The sequence below is a fragment of the Blennius ocellaris genome (assembly GCF_963422515.1).
Source record: "Blennius ocellaris genome assembly, chromosome: 12".
Taxonomy (NCBI): domain Eukaryota; kingdom Metazoa; phylum Chordata; class Actinopteri; order Blenniiformes; family Blenniidae; genus Blennius; species Blennius ocellaris.
The window spans coordinates 27,532,338-27,547,565 of NC_137661.1; the positions used below are offsets into that span (position 1 = coordinate 27,532,338).

General features: G+C 49.9%; 2 protein-coding genes across 2 annotated transcripts; both read right to left on the reverse strand.

Annotated features, from left to right (window-relative positions):
* Positions 1 to 2,139: 2,139 nt before the first annotated feature.
* Positions 2,140 to 10,928, reverse strand: lonp1 (lon peptidase 1, mitochondrial). The gene is made up of 20 exons (XM_080505783.1): positions 10,546 to 10,928; positions 9,766 to 9,854; positions 8,899 to 9,178; positions 8,469 to 8,567; positions 8,147 to 8,208; positions 7,915 to 8,044; positions 7,752 to 7,835; positions 7,260 to 7,328; positions 7,036 to 7,187; positions 6,623 to 6,761; positions 6,069 to 6,247; positions 5,393 to 5,480; positions 4,968 to 5,090; positions 4,770 to 4,886; positions 4,467 to 4,607; positions 4,219 to 4,384; positions 4,055 to 4,132; positions 3,428 to 3,555; positions 3,187 to 3,351; positions 2,140 to 2,409 (listed from the first exon to the last, which is right to left on the reverse strand). Exons 1-20 carry the CDS (start codon positions 10,924 to 10,926, stop codon positions 2,227 to 2,229), a joined length of 2,853 nt encoding a protein of 950 aa, XP_080361909.1. The 5' UTR covers positions 10,927 to 10,928; the 3' UTR covers positions 2,140 to 2,226.
* Positions 10,929 to 12,189: 1,261 nt separating this feature from the next.
* Positions 12,190 to 15,126, reverse strand: dohh (deoxyhypusine hydroxylase/monooxygenase). Its single transcript, XM_080505911.1, has 5 exons — positions 14,847 to 15,126; positions 14,638 to 14,753; positions 14,003 to 14,170; positions 13,368 to 13,444; positions 12,190 to 12,788 (listed from the first exon to the last, which is right to left on the reverse strand). The coding sequence occupies exons 2-5, from the start codon at positions 14,741 to 14,743 to the stop codon at positions 12,216 to 12,218; spliced, it is 924 nt and encodes a 307-aa protein (XP_080362037.1). The 5' UTR covers positions 14,744 to 14,753; positions 14,847 to 15,126; the 3' UTR covers positions 12,190 to 12,215.
* Positions 15,127 to 15,228: the final 102 nt, after the last annotated feature.

Sequence of the window (15,228 nt, forward strand, 5' to 3'; positions counted from 1 at the left end):
GGTAAGGCAGGATGGAAGGTAAGGCAGAATGGTAAGGTAAGGCAGCCTGGGATGGTAAGGTGGGCCAGGATGGTAAGTTAAGGCAGGTTGGTAAGGTAGGACAGGCTGGGATGGTAAGGCAGTATGGTAAGGTAAGGCCGTTCCAAACCCTCCAGGTTGTAAGGCTGTACAGTGAACATCTGGACGGAACCGACCGGAGCAGAACCGACGGGTCGTCTGTAGAAGCAGAACGTCCACCGGGGGTCAGTGTTTCCTCTGATTCCACCACAAGCGTCACTGTGTGGTTCAAATTAACTTTATTTTACAAACAATTTAAAAATGTAACTTAAAAACGGTCAGCAGGTCAATAATGCCGCGTCGGCAAATTGACTCCCTTCGGTGGCGCTTCGACTGCCTGTAGCTTCCAAATGGTTCATTTTTTAAAAGATTTTTTTAAATATTTGGTAGTTTTGATCAAGACTGAGGTTGATTAACACATTTATGCCAAAAAAATTAAAAAAAATTCTGATATATTTGTGAAGTTAGTGGATGAAAACAGCCACCAAAGGAAGTTTTATTTAATATAATTTTTTTCTAACAACCCCAAAGGGTTAATCTGTTCCTGCAGTAAATCACCACACAAACAGGTTTATTGCTGTCGTGTAAACGTGTGATAAGCAGCAGACGATTTCAATATTTATTAGTCATTGTGAACTTTAATCCGGTTTGATTGTAGCTTGTGGTTGTTGAGTGACGGAGGCTGTTCCTCCACCTCTCAGCACCACAGGGCCTGTTGGTGGCGCTCCTGGTTCTCTGATGAGGAGTCTGGAATGTTCCTCTCTCCGTCAGACAAACTCTCAACGAGTGTGGAAACAGACACTCCCTGCTTTACATTTAATGCTCCGTGATGATCTAATGTCTATATTTAGTCCCTACAGGAAGCAGGTATAATGGTGAGGTAAGGCGGGCTGGGAGGGTACGGTAAAGCAAGGTGGGCTGGTACCTGTCAGATGGTTCCTTACCGTCAGGCTCCGCCTCTTTGCTCCTCCAACAAGCTGAAGGGTTTTTGTGACGACGGTGAATCATGCCAGAGGTTTAGCAGCAGGAACGACTGCTGGCGGGGAGCCAAGACCTCCGGGGCTCCGGATCCTCCTGAGTTAGGAGGCCGTCACCAGGTGACCTCTGACCTCTTCACCAGGTGACCTCTGACCTCTTCACCAGGTGACCTGATGACCAGACAACCTCTGACCTCTTCACCAGGTGACCTCTGACCTCATCACCAGGTGACCTGATGACCAGACAACCTCTGACCTCTTCATCAGGTGACCTCTGACCTCATCACCACGTGACATCATCAGACGACCTCTGACCTCTTCAGGTGACCTGATCACCAGACGACCTCTTCATCAGGTGACCTCTGACTTCATCACCACGTGACATCATCAGACGACCTCTGGCCTCATTACAAGTGACCTCTGACCTCTTCACCAGGCAATGACCTCATCACAGGTGACCTCTGACCTCATCACCAGGCAACGACCTCATCACAGGTGACCTCTGACCTTCCACTACTTCCAGGCACTATACTGAAGACGTCAGATGTATAGAGGAAACTTCACATCTAGAAATTGACACTGAAGATTGATTTTTCTTTCCTCGTTTCCTCTAAAGCTGCTGGTCTGCAGCTGGTTTCTCCTGCAGGAGCTTCATCTGACCGACCGACCTCCTGTTCAGCCTCGTCCTTCTGTTCTCTTTGATAAAACCTCCGGTCGCCATCCAACACTGAGGAAAACTGATGCTTCTGACCCTCATGGTGACAAACCAGGGAGGTTTTTCCCCCCCAATGGCTCCCCCTTGTGGCCAGACGGCGCCACCACCTGGAAGCTGGTTCTCCCCGTTTGAGCTGCAAGCAGATCGTCTCCAGCGTCGCTCTTCCACTCGTCTTCTGGAGTTTCTTCAACACCACCTTCTTTATTCTGGCTGCTCCACGCTTCCTTGCAGTATGACTTACCCCGGTGCGCCGTACGCTGTGGGGGGGGGGGGCCGCTGGGCGGTAGGAGAACCAGGGTGCCGCCTCTCAGTCGACGCTAACGGTTAGCCACGTTAGCCTTTTGTAGCCATGCTAACGTTTAGCCACGACAGTAAACGTGACGTAACAAAACAAACTTCATTCAGAATAATTAGCAACAGATTACAGCAGAGAGCGTGAAAACAGTCGAACAAAGCGCGGCAGTTGGGGGTCCGGTGCTAAGCCCCGCCCCCTGAGGCCGGCCCCGGCTCCGCCCCCTCGGGGAAGAGGATGGGGTAGACTTGGTCGTAGTGGTCTACGAAGTGGACCTCCAGGCCCTCGGTGACGTAGTCCGCCAGGTCCCCGTAGTCCTTCCTGTTCTGAGCCGGCAGCAGCAGGCAGGAGACGCCCGCACGGCGTGCCTGAACAAAAACAACTTCTATTAAAATCATCACGGCTTGTTTCATATTTGGTTCAAGAGCTTCAAGAAAAACTAACAGAAGGTCATTTTTTATATGATTAACTACTTCTTTTCTATTTTAGATGTTTAGATCATCAGTGGCTGCCAAATACTGTTTTACCTGCATATATACACATATATGTATACATATACACATATATATACATATATATATATATATATTTAACTGTGGACAAAACTGTTGGTACCCCTCTGTTAATAGAAGAGAAATAACTTGAACCCGACAAAAGTAATAATAAATACAAATACAATGAAAATCAGACATTTGAATTGTGTTTCAACAGAATTATTTCAATTTAAAAAATCAAACAAAAGCCTTTTGAGGACATCAAAGGATTTCTGTAACTTTCAATGAGTTCTGCAGCTCAGCAGGTATTTAAATTTTGCAACATTGTATTTTTATTTAATTTTGTTTTCCACAATGCCTGAAGAAAGAAAACTGCTAGAAAATAACTTTTACTTATTTTGACTTTTTTTTGAGGTGCTTGAACTAAAAAGCACATATATATATATATATATATACATATATATACAAACACATACACATATATATACATATACACACACGCACACACACATATACATATATACACACACACTAATATATATACACATATATACACACACACACATATATATATATATATATGCTTTTTTTTAAGTGTCTTGAAAAACCTCACTGACGTTATCTAAATTAACTATAGATTAGTTTACGCACCGCGATGGTCTTCTCTTTGATCCCGCCCACCGGCAGGATTTTGCCCGTTAGCGACACCTCGCCCGTCATGGCGGCGTCCTGTCTCACCGGCCGGCCGGTTGCCAGGGAAACCAGCGCCGTGACGATGGCGCAGCCGGCACTCGGGCCGTCTTTAGGGGTGGCGCCCTGTAACGTTACACACATTAGCAGGGCCAGGCGGGGCCGGGCTACACCGGGCTAGGCTGGGCGTCGCCGTGGTTACCTCGGGGACGTGGAGGTGCAGGTGAGAGTGAAACAGGAAGTGGTTCTCCGGCTGCAGCGACGTGAGGAACGTCCGCGAGAACGTCAACGCGATCCGAGCGCTTTCCTTCATCACGTCTCCGAGTTGCCCTGGAAGACGTTGCAACAATTTCTTGCTTTAGCATGGTTAGCTCCGCGAAGCTAAGTCTTCTGAATGTTTATGCCGTTTTAGACTCTGTAGCCGTGCGAGCTATGTTAGTCTACCGTCTCTCGCTGTTGTTAGCTCTTCAGCTATGCTAGTCATGTCAGCTTGGGTTAAAACAGCTACAGTTGCTTGAATTGCTAAAACTGCTGAAGTTGCTAAGATAGCTAAAACAGCCAAGTTACTGAAAAGTTGCTAACACTGCGAAAGTTGCTGAAAAGTAAGGTTGCTAAAATGGCCAGTTGCTAAAAGGGTCATAACAGCCGCAGTTGCTAAAATAGTTACAGTTGCTAAAATAGCTAACGTCGCAAAAATGCTTCGCCGTATTTGTTCCGTCAGCTCGTGAAGGACAACGATCTTCTTGCATCATTTAAGCATTGTTAGCTACGTTAGCACTTTTAGCATGTTAGCCACTTTAGCCATTGTTAGCATCGTTAGCTGACTGACCGGTCAGTTCCAGCGATCCGTCTTTTTTGTCTTCGGCGGGCCGCCGCAGCGACGTCTCAATGAACAAGGTGGTGCCTCCTGTGGACAAACGCCGTTATTACACCGTGTGTTATTTGTGTGTGTGTGTGTGTGTGTGTGTGTGTGTGTGTGTGTGTGTCTCTGACCCATGGCGGTCCAGGCGAGGCCCATGACGACCCCTGGTGGCGTGAGCTCGTACATGCGGTCCGACGTGAACACGGGTTTCCCCACGAAGTCTGTGAGGTTCTCCGGAGTCACGCTGACGCTGGACTGAGCGCCGCTCACGATGGAGAACGCAACCTTACGCAGGACCTGACGCACACACACGTACTAGCAATGTTAGCAACTCAGCTGTTTTAGCAGCTTTAGCCATCTTAGCCGTGCGCTAGCTTACCTTGTCCAGTTGCTTCTGCAGGTTCCGGACTCCAGATTCACGGCAGTACTGTTTGATGAGCAGCGCTAACGCGTCGGTTGACACGGAGACATCTTTCTCCGCGAGTCCGCTAAGCGTTAGCAGCTGAGGTAGCAAGTACCGCTAACGGGAGAGAAAACACGTTGACATTTCCATGTGCCGTCATCGCAAGGCGCAAAAATCACATGTTAACGTCTCAACATGCTAATGTCTCTTGCGAACAACGTCACTTGCTAGGATTATATCTGTCTTAGCTATAACTAGCCGCCCTGTGCCGACGCTGACCTGCGCTATGGCTAGCTTCTCCTGCTCCACGTATCCTGACACGTTGATCATCTCCATGCGATCTCGCAGCGGCTCCGGGATCGTGTCCGTCACGTTCGCCGTGCAGATGAACAGAACCTGTGGGAGGAGGGACATGTTCAGGCCCCACCCCCTCAGCTGAAGCTCCACCCCCCCCTTCATGGCTCTGGTCCCGCCCACCTTGGAGAGGTCCACGGGAACGTCCAGGTAGTGATCCAGGAAGTTGGCGTTCTGTTCCGGGTCCAGCAACTCCAGTAGCGCCGACGACGGGTCGCCTTGGTAACCGCGGCCGATCTTATCCACCTGGATGGAAACGTCCCTCACAAAGTGTTAACTCATGTTGGGCCAAACAACCCTTAAGCACTTTTAACAACTTAAATTACTAAATTCGCAACTTTTGCAGTTTTTGCAATTTTGGCAGTTTTACCTAAGTTAACAACTTGAGCAGTTTTAGCAACTTTAAAGGTTTTAGCAATTTAGCAGCTTTAGCTCTTTGAGCCACATGATCAACTTCAGCCTCCTCAACAGCTTTTCCTCCGTAGCTCATTTGAACCATTTATGCTAGCTAAAGCTTCCACTTAGCACTGTTAGCGGTGTTAGCGTACCTCATCGATGAGCACTAGCGGGTTCTCCGTCTTGGTTTTCTTCAGGCACTGGATCATCTTCCCAGGCATCGCGCCGACGTATGTCCTCCTGGAGAACACAAGTATCGCACGCTAACACCGCTAACACGACAAGCTAACACAATGCGCTAGCAGTCACTGAAACAACATGGAAAGATTAGTCGTCTTAGTGGGGTTTAGTTGTGATAAAGCTAAAGCAGCTAAAGACGCAATAATGTCTAAAGATGTCTCTGAGCTGCTAGCTACCATTGCTACCTCTGAGCTGCTAGCTACCATTGCTACCTCTGAGCTGCTAGCTACCATTGTTACCTCTGAGCTGCTAGCTACCATTGCTACCGCTGAGCTGCTAGCTACCATTGCTACCTCTGAGCTACTAGCTACCATTGCTACATCTGAGCTAATAGCTAACACTCCTACAGCTGCACTACGACCTCACATTGCTAACTGAGTTATGAGCTAATGTCACTAACTGCTGCTGGCTTCAAGCTAATGTTGCTAATTCTGAACTCTGAGCTAACTTTGCCAACTGTGAGCCTAACAAGCTAACATTGCTAACTCTGAAGTTAACAAGCTATTGCTGGCAACACTGAGCTGTGACTTCCCATTACTAGCCGCAGACGACCTCAGTGCATGTTTCTGTGTGTGTGTGTTTGTGTACCTGTGACCTTTGACCTCGGCCACGTCCGTCATGCCGCCCACGCTGAAGCGGAAGTACTCGCGGTTGAGCGCACGGGCAATGGAGCGAGCGATGGAGGTCTTGCCAACACCCGGCGGGCCAAACAGGCAGAGGATCCGCCCCTGGGTGGAGCCGCGTAGCTGGCTAACGGCTACGAACTCCTGCAGAGAGAGAGGCTAGTGGCTAATAGCAGCTAATGGCTACGAACTCTTGCAGAGAGAGAGGCTAGTGGCTAATAGCTGCTAATGGCTACGAACTCTTGCAGAGAGAGAGGCTAGTGGCGAATAGCGGCTAATGGATACGAACTCTTGCAGAGAGAGAGAGGCTAGTGGCTAGTAGCAGCTAATGGCTATGAACTCCTGCAGAGAGAGAGGCTAGTGGCTAATAGCAGTTAATGGCTATGAACTCCTGCAGATAGAGAGGCTGACGGCTAATAGTGGCTACAGGCGGCTAACAGAGGCTAACAGCGGCTGAAAGTAGGGACACACAGAGACAAGCTAAGAGCATTAGCACATAACAGCTCGCGGGACGCTAACCAGGATGCGTTTCTTGACGTCCTCCATGCCGTGGTGGTCCTGGTCCAGGACCTCTGCAGCCCGGTCCAGACTCAGGTTCTCCTCGCTGTTGGTTCCCCATGGAATGCTGGTCAGCCAGTCCAGGTAGTTCCTGGTCACACTGCGAAACAGGAAGTGTTACCATGGCAACCAGGTAGTTGCTGGCCGATGCCACAGAGAAAGTGTTACCGCGCTAACCAGGTAGTTCCTCGCCGCGTTGCAACACAGGAAGTTTTACGGTGCTAACTTAGAATGTGAATTAGTTAGCATGCCTGCCAACCTGTTAGCCTGCTAACCCGTTAGCCTGCTAACCCATAAGCATGCGAAACTCTTAGCCTACTAACTCTTCAGTGGCACGCTAAATAAATAACATGCTAACTCGTTAGCCCACTCACTTGAACTCAGAGGAGTGGTTGTCAAGCAGCGTTAGCTTGCTGAGCTCTTCCTCAATGACGACCATGGCGGCGGGCGGAACCGTGCGGTCCTTGAGACGTTCACGGAACTTCTCCTCCATCGCGTCCTTGTCCTCCTTCTCCAGACCAAGCTCCTGCAGAGAGGGGCAGAGTCAGGAAACGTGGGAGGAGTCCAAGGTGGTGTGGTCAGAGGGGGCGGAGCTCACCTTCTTGATGATCTTCAGCTGCTCCTGCAGGAGGTACTTCCTGTGGGTCTGTTTGATCTTCTCCTCCACCTGGGCACAAACCGTTAGCTTAGTATGTTTAGCCACCTTAGCACGTCCAGCATTCAATTAGAACCTTTAGCTAACCTCGCTAGTTTTTATTTATTCATTTACTGCAGTCTTGGCTGTTCAGTAGCTTTCTGTTCAATGTTAGCTTCATTAAAAATGTTAGCAGGGTTTTCATTGGCAGCTCCTCCTACGCTGCAGCTTTAACATGCTCACCTCTGACCTCAGTGTCTGCCAGCATGCTATTAGCATGTTAGCTTACCTCTCATTACAACCTTGTAGCATGTTATTAGCATGTTGGAATTCTGTTCACATGTTAACTCACTTCTTGTTGTTATTCTAACCCCAGCCTCTGTTAGCATGCTATTAGCATGTTAGTTCATCTCCCTTCCCAGCCTCTGTTAGCATGCTATTAGCATGTTAGCTCACCTCCCGTCCCAGCCTCTGCTGCAGCTTGCTCAGCTCATGTTCCTTCTTCAGCAGCGACAGAGCTTTGTACAGACGGCTGGGGATCTGTGGAACAGACAAGACTGCTCAGGCCCCGCCCCCTCTTCAGGCCCCGCCCTTTCACCCCCAAGCCCCGCCCACTCACGCTGGTCTCCGCCAGGACGTCCTGCAGCTCGCTGGAGTCCGCCCCCGTCAGCGCCGCGCCCATGTCGCTGAGGTAGAGAGGGTCGTCCACCACGCGCTGGCCTGCCTGCATCATCTGCAGCACCGACTCCCTGACACACACACACACACACACATTAAACAGACACACACACACACGGTGAGACCCCCCCTCCCCCCCCCCCTTCCAATACTGAACCTCTGGGGGGGTTTACCTGTAGAGCGGGTTCAGGGCGATGATGTCACGGATGGTCTTCACGATCTCCGCTGTCAGAGCCTGAGGGAGGAGAGAGGAGTTGAAGTTGAAGCCCCGCCCACCTGCAAATTAAACCCCCGAACTCCACCTACTTTTTTTCGTTTCCTTTTTTTGTGTTTCATTTACTTTCCCTTCATTTGTTTCCCTTATTGGTTTTATATTCTTTATTTTAATTGCTGTCTTTAATTTCCCCACCTACCAGTTTAGCCCCACTCCTGAAGGCGACGCCCACTTCTATCGAAAGCCCCGCCCACCCGGCCGAGTAAGCTCCGCCCCCTTACCTTGACCTCCTCTGTGACGGTGAAGGGCTGGTGCTGCACGTTGTCCACTTCCACCATCAGGATATTTGAGGCTCCAGGCTCCGCCCCCAATTCTGAAACCTGACACAGCTTAGCTTAGCATCTTTAGCATGTCAAGCTCATTCATTAACGCCACTTTCAAGCTTATTCATTGGTTAACCTCTCACACTACGTGAGCAAGTTAGCCGCTTCTGCCACTAGCTTCACTAGCCATTAGCTTCACTAGCCACTGGCTTCACTAGCTGTTAGCTTCACTAGCCATTAGCTTCACTAGCCACTAGCTTCACTAGCCATTAGCTTCACTAGCCACTAGCTTCACTAGCCGTTAACTTCACTAGCCACTAGCTTCACTAGCCATTAGCTTCACTAGCCACTAGTTTCACTAGCCACTAGCTTCACTAGCCATTAGCACCTTGTCCTCCTGCTGGTCTCTACGGGTGCGTTTGGATTTGCGTCTGGTCGTTGGCGGTCCGAGTTCCGAGTCGGACGGGGTCTGGGTCTGGGTCTGGGAGGGGGGCGTGTCGGGTTCCTCCTGGTCCCAGTTCTGGTCCAGGACTCTGGAGATCTGAATCCGTCGGTGTCCCATCACGATCATCCGCAGCTTGTCCCCCAAGTCCTGCATCTCGTGGATCTGCACGAAGGTCCCGGTCTGGTAGACCTGGTCCAGGGAGTCCATCACGTCGGCCTCGTTACTGAGACACACACACACACACACACACACACACACACACACACACACAGTATAAATATCGAATCAGTGTCCGACTGTTTGTACTCCTTCTCTGGTACTGGCCCAGTCCTGGTCTGGTATCGGTCCAGGCATGGTCTGGTATCGATCTAGTGCTGGTCTGGTATCGGTCCAGGTATAGTCTGGTATTGATCTAGTCCTAGTCTGGTATCGGTACAGTCTGGGTCTGGTATCGGTCCAGGCATGGTCTGGTATTGATCTAGTGCTGGTCTGGTATCGGTCCAGGTATAGTCTGGTATCGGTCCAGGCATAGTCTGGTATCGGTCTAGTCCTGGTCTGGTATCTATCTAGTCCTACTCTGGTATCGGTCCAGGCATAGTCTGGCATCAGTCTAGTCCTGGTCTGGTATTGGTCCAGGCACAGTCTGGTATCGATCTAGTCCTAGTCTGGTATCGGTCCAGGCATAGTCTGGTATCGGTCTAGTCCTGGTCTGGTATCGGTCCAGGCATAGTCTGGTATCGGTCTAGTCCTGGTCTGGTATCGGTCCAGGCATAGTCTGGTATCGATCCAGGCATGGCCTGGTATCGGTACCTGTCATCCTTCTTCATGAAGACTCCTGCGTAAGGTTGCGCCAGACGAATCTTCCTCCTCAGCAGCTCCATCAGCTCGCGGTTCTTCACCTGCGACAATGTATGATGTCAATTTAGTGCCACAAACACGAGCGCTGGAAAACCATAACGGTGCAGTTGGACCACTTTCTGTGCCCTCGCTGTGACCTCTGACCTCCGACCTGCAGCAACTTCCTCCTTCCCTGAGCAGCCATGTTAGTCTGGTTTAAACCGCAGGATCTGAGTGACGCGTTCAGGGGCATCACGTAACTCCACCCTCCGGCATGCTAACGAGCCACAGGGCTCATAACAGTAGCAAGGCTACAAGTTTTCATTAGATTTGATCCTCTACGGCGGGAACATTTGGTTTTCACTGTGCTAGCTAACCTGACGTCTCGTCGACGCCTCATTTTCCTGAATCCGGGTTCTTCCCACCAACGTAAATCTGTTTTTTTATAGTAACATTAAAACCCTGATCACTAATTCTAACGATAGTGTGTCATTAATTACATGAGCAGAAACCTGTGACGTTTAATCAGAAAGGAAGCGGGATTACCGTGCCCCGCCCCGCCCCCAAAGAGCCAAAACGCAACATCCGGGGCAGCGATCTGACGTCACCGCAGCGGAAAGTGGTCCAACGGTGTGATCAGTACACTTTTTATGCGCTTGTGGTTGTGGCACTAAACTGACGCCATGACAACACGTTGCATCATCGCAATGTGCTCGCGCGCCCGCCGTGACGTCACGCGGGCGCCGCGCTCACCTCGATGATCTTGATGAAACGTGGGAACACCGGGTTGCGGCTCACGGCGATGAGCGGCACGTGGGGGAAGACCTCCGGCACCATCATGGGGGTGAGGGCGGTGACGTGCGGGGCGTCGTCCGGCTCGTCCTCGGCCCCGGAGCCGCTGGAGGAGCTGCCGGAGCCCCCGGAGCCCCCCGAGCCGTCCTCACCTGCGGACGATCCCGCCGCCGCGCGGTTCCCGTACGTCCTGACGCCGGGGAGCCGCGCGGCCGCGAGCCCGAAGCGCGGCGCCGCGGGACCCCGGGTGCCGACGAGCCGCGGCGCCGCGCTGCACACTCGCCGCAGAGAGCTGAGCCGCAGGCGGCTCGCGACTCCCAGCAGCTTCACGCAGGACGCCATGTTGCTCTGGAGGACGCGTTCGCTTCCGGCCGCGGCTGATGACGTTGGTGTGACGTAACCGGTCGCTATGGCAACACATCGAAACTCTTTTAAAAGATTAGAACGTGAACGTAATGAATATGACTGAATAAACGTGTGAATGTGACCGAATGTGTGAATGTGACTGATTGAATAAACTTAAGTAACTAAACTGTATGTAACTGAATGTGAGTTTAGTGAATATGTGAATGTAAAAAAATAAACCTGTGAATGACTGAATCAACGTGTGAATGTAAAAAAGTAAATGTGTGAATGTGACTGAATGAATGTGACTGAATAAACATGAGTAACTCAATGTGTGAATGTAAGTGAATGTGACTTAGTGAATACGACTAAATAAACATGTTAATGTAAAAAAATGAACCTGTGAATGACTGAATAAACGTGTGAATGTGACTGAATGAATGTGTGAATGTAAAAAAATAAACATGTGAATGTGCTTGAATAAATGTGAATACGACTCATTGAATAAACATGAGTAACTCAACGTGTGAATGTGACTGAATGATTATGACTGAATAAACATGTGAATGTAAAAAAGTAAATGTGAATGTGACCGAATTAATGTGATTATGATTAAATAAACATGAGTAACTTAATGTGAAGGTGATTGAATAAACGTGTGAATGTGACTGAATGAATATGTGAATGTGCTTGAATAAACGTGTGAATGCGACTGATTGAGTAAACATGAGTAAATCAACGTGTGAATGACTGAATAAACGTGTGAATGTAAAAAAGTAAACGTGTGAATGTGACTGATTGAATGTGATTGAATAAACATGAGTAACTCAATGTGTGAATGTAAGTGAATGTGACTTAGTGAATATGACTAAATAAACATGTTAATGTAAAAAAATGAACCTGTGAATGACTGAATAAACGTGTGAATGTGACTGAATGAATGTGTGAATGTAAAAAACAAACGTGAATGTGCTTGAATAAATGTGTGAATGTGACTGAATGAACGTGACTGAAAAAACATGAGTAACTTAACGTGAATGTGAGTGAATGAATGTGTGAATGTTAGTGAATAAACATGAGTAATTCAACATGTGAATGTGACTGAATGATGACTGAATCTGTGAATGTAAAAAAGTAAACGTGTGAATGTGACTGAATGAACATGTGACTGTGACTGTGATTGAATAAACATGAGTAACTAAATGTGAACGTGAGTGAATGAACGTGAGTGAATAAAGGGAGAATTTCAGGGCGCCACTGGGAGCGTTTTGTCTCTTTATTGACTTTCAGCTGTGGGGATTTGAACCGTCGACCCTCAGCAGGGCGTCGGCGTACTGGAACTCCTCGCCGTTCTCGTACTCCAACATGTCGAGAGCCACCTCGCAGCTCTCCTTCACCACCCGCTCGCCGTCGCCGCGGTGACGCCGCAGCGCCTCCAGGCACTCGTCGCGGCCGATGGCGCCCAGCGCCTCGGCCGCCTCGTGGCGCACCATGGCGCTCTCGCCGTGGCGCTCCAGCGCGGCGCGCAGTGCCGGCACGGTGGCCGGGTGCCTCAGCTGGCCCAGCACGTAGCCCACCTCGTGGCGGAACAGCGCGCTGCCGCAGCGCAGGCCGGCCGCCAGCGCCAGCGCCGCCTCCTCCGAGCCGCGGTTCCGCAGCGAGAACATGGCGCGGTAGCGCTCGAACAGCGGCAGCGTCTCGTCCAGTAAGGCGGCTCGCAGCTCCGCCGTGCTCCGCCCCTCCGCCACGGGTGGCGCCGGGTCTACCGAGGTGTACGGCCCGCTGCCGTCCGAAGCCCCGCCCCCGCCGCTCTGCAGCCACTCCAGACGCCGCACTGCTAGCTGACACGTCTCCGCCACCTGTGAAGAAACAACACGTCACTTCCTGTCCAGGTATCGGCGATACTGCCAGATAGCGTGACTGCAAACGTTTCTGCTAACCTTAGCAGGTAGCATAACTGCTAACGTTTCCTGTAATGTTGGCAGCTGACCTTAGCATGTAGCATAACTGCTAACGTTTCCTGTAATGTTGGCAGCAAACCTCAGCATGTAGCATAACTGCTAACGTCTCCTGTAATGTTGGCAGCTAACCTTGGCATGTAGCATAACTACTAACGTCTCCTGTAATATTGGCAGCTAACCCGAGCATGTAGCATAACTGCTAATGTTTCCTGTAATTTTGGCAGCTAACCTTAGCATGTAGCATAACTGCTAACGTCTCCTGCAACGTTGGCAGCTAACCTTAGCAGGTAGCATAACTGCTAACGTTTCCTGTAACATTGGCAGCTAACCTTAGCAGGGAGCGAAAGCTGCTAACTTTCTCCCTCATGCTAGTTGCTAACATCAGTTAATTGCAGTGTTTTCTTCTTTTGCGTCAACAAAAACACCGAACAGACAAACTGTCCGATGTTCAAACGATGTTTTTGTGGATCTTCTCACCTCCACGACGGGATCCGAGCTGAACTCCCGGAGCAGCTCCAGAACCGAGAAGTCCCCGATGGCGCCCAGAGCCTCGCCTGCAGGCACGAAACATGGCAGAGGGTTAGCGCCACAGAACGCTACGTCAAGTATCAACGTGACAAATGTTTTAACGTTACAAATGTTTTAATATTACAAAAGTTTTAATATTACAAAAGCTTTATTATTACAAAATTTGTATCATTACAAAAGTTTTACTATTACAAAAGTTGTATTATTACAAAAGTTTTAATATTACAAAATTATCATTACAAAAGTTTTAATATTACAAAATTTTTATCATTACAAAAGTTTTACTATTACAAAAGTTGTATTACAAAAGTTTTAATATTACAACATTTGTATCATTACAAAAGTTTTACTATTACAAAAGTTTCATTATTACAAAAGTTGTATTATTACAAAAGTTGTAATATTACAAAAGTTGTAATATTACAACATTTTTATCATTACAAAAGTTTTAATATTACAAAAGTTTTAATATTACAAAAGTTTTATTATTACAAAAGTTTTATTATTACAAAAGTGTTAAGGTGTTGGAAACACAGGTGAACCCAGGAGGTGGAACTAAAGTTGAGGGAAACATGCAGACGGACCCGCTTCGTGGCGGACCATGGCCTCCTCCTGCCGGTCCTCCAGGACCCGGGTCAGCACCGGGATGGCGGCCCGGTCCTGCATCTGGCCCAGGCAGTAGGCCAGCTCGTGCTTCAGCAGCGCAGAGTCGTCGCTGAACCCCCGACTGATCCATGTGATGGCGTCCGGGCCTGACACACACACACACACACACACACACACACACACACACACACACACACACACACACACACACACACACACACACACACACACACACACACACACACACACACACACACACACACACACACACACACACACACACACACACACACACACACACAGACCTGGGTCAGTGGCTCCCCGGTTCTCTGCTCTTCCGGTTACTGGTTCCTCTAGTTTCCCATGGTAACCCTTTCATCTAGTTTTCCCCTGGTTACCCTTTCATCTAGTTTCCCCCTGGTTACTGGTTCCTCTAGTTTTCCCCTGGTTACCCTTTCATCTAGTTTCCCCCTGGTTCTGGTTCCTCTAGTTTCCCCCTGGTAACCCGTTTCTGGGTCCCCCATTCCCCCAGTTCTCCGCTCTTCCGGTCCCCGTTCCTCGAGTTTATCCCCCGGTTACCCGTCCCTCCGGTCCCCCGGCTCCCCAGCTTTACCTCCCAGGTTCTTGAGCGTGAACAAGGCCCGGAACCGCTCCGTCAGCGCCCGCTGCGGGTCCACCAGGATCTGGCCCACCGCACACATCTGCTCCTGGCTCGCCATGGTGGCTCTCCTGGGGACGGACACACGGTTCAGCCCGGTACGGAGCCCCGGTGCCTCCCGGTCCGGAGGCCGGGGGGGGGGGGGGGGGGACGCGCTCACTCACCGGGTTTCAGACGCCTCGAGGCGGATCGACAGCGAGACTCCGTCAGGTGGAGGAACCACAGCTGTCCGGGATACCAGATCTGTCCGGGGGCGGGGCTTACACCCGCGCTTTCTGATGACGTTTAATATTATGATTGGCTATGATGACATTTCGCATTATTATGTACATGCTGGATTTTGTTTTTTTGTTTTTCTGTGTATTATCTATCCGTCCATCCAGACATCCCGCGTCGTAGTTTGTCCACGTACAGTTGGCGTAGTTCATATTGTGTGTGACGTTTTCGGCAGGCGCGTGCGAAAGCCCCCCTCCCCCCCGGACACGTCTGGTCGCCCGGACAGATTTGATAGCGACACCGTAACCGGAGCTCCCAGCGGCGCGGCCT

Bases quoted from the DNA above. Each gene is read 5' to 3' on its own strand.
- lonp1 (XM_080505783.1), bottom strand. From the start codon at position 10,926: ATGGCGTCCTGCGTGAAGCTGCTGGGAGTCGCGAGCCGCCTGCGGCTC. The intron at 5,481-6,068 runs GTACACAAACAC...TGTGTTCTCCAG, and splicing joins GCCGAGGTCAAAGGTCACAG to GAGGACATACGTCGGCGCGA. The intron at 3,352-3,427 runs GTAACCACGGCG...GTAACGTTACAG, and splicing joins TGCACCTCCACGTCCCCGAG to GGCGCCACCCCTAAAGACGG.
- dohh (XM_080505911.1), bottom strand. From the start codon at position 14,743: ATGGCGAGCCAGGAGCAGATGTGTGCGGTGGGCCAGATCCTGGTGGAC. The intron at 14,171-14,637 runs GTAAAGCTGGGG...TGTGTGTGTCAG, and splicing joins CACGCTCAAGAACCTGGGAG to GCCCGGACGCCATCACATGG. The intron at 13,445-14,002 runs GTCCGTCTGCAT...TCGTGCCTGCAG, and splicing joins CATGGTCCGCCACGAAGCGG to GCGAGGCTCTGGGCGCCATC.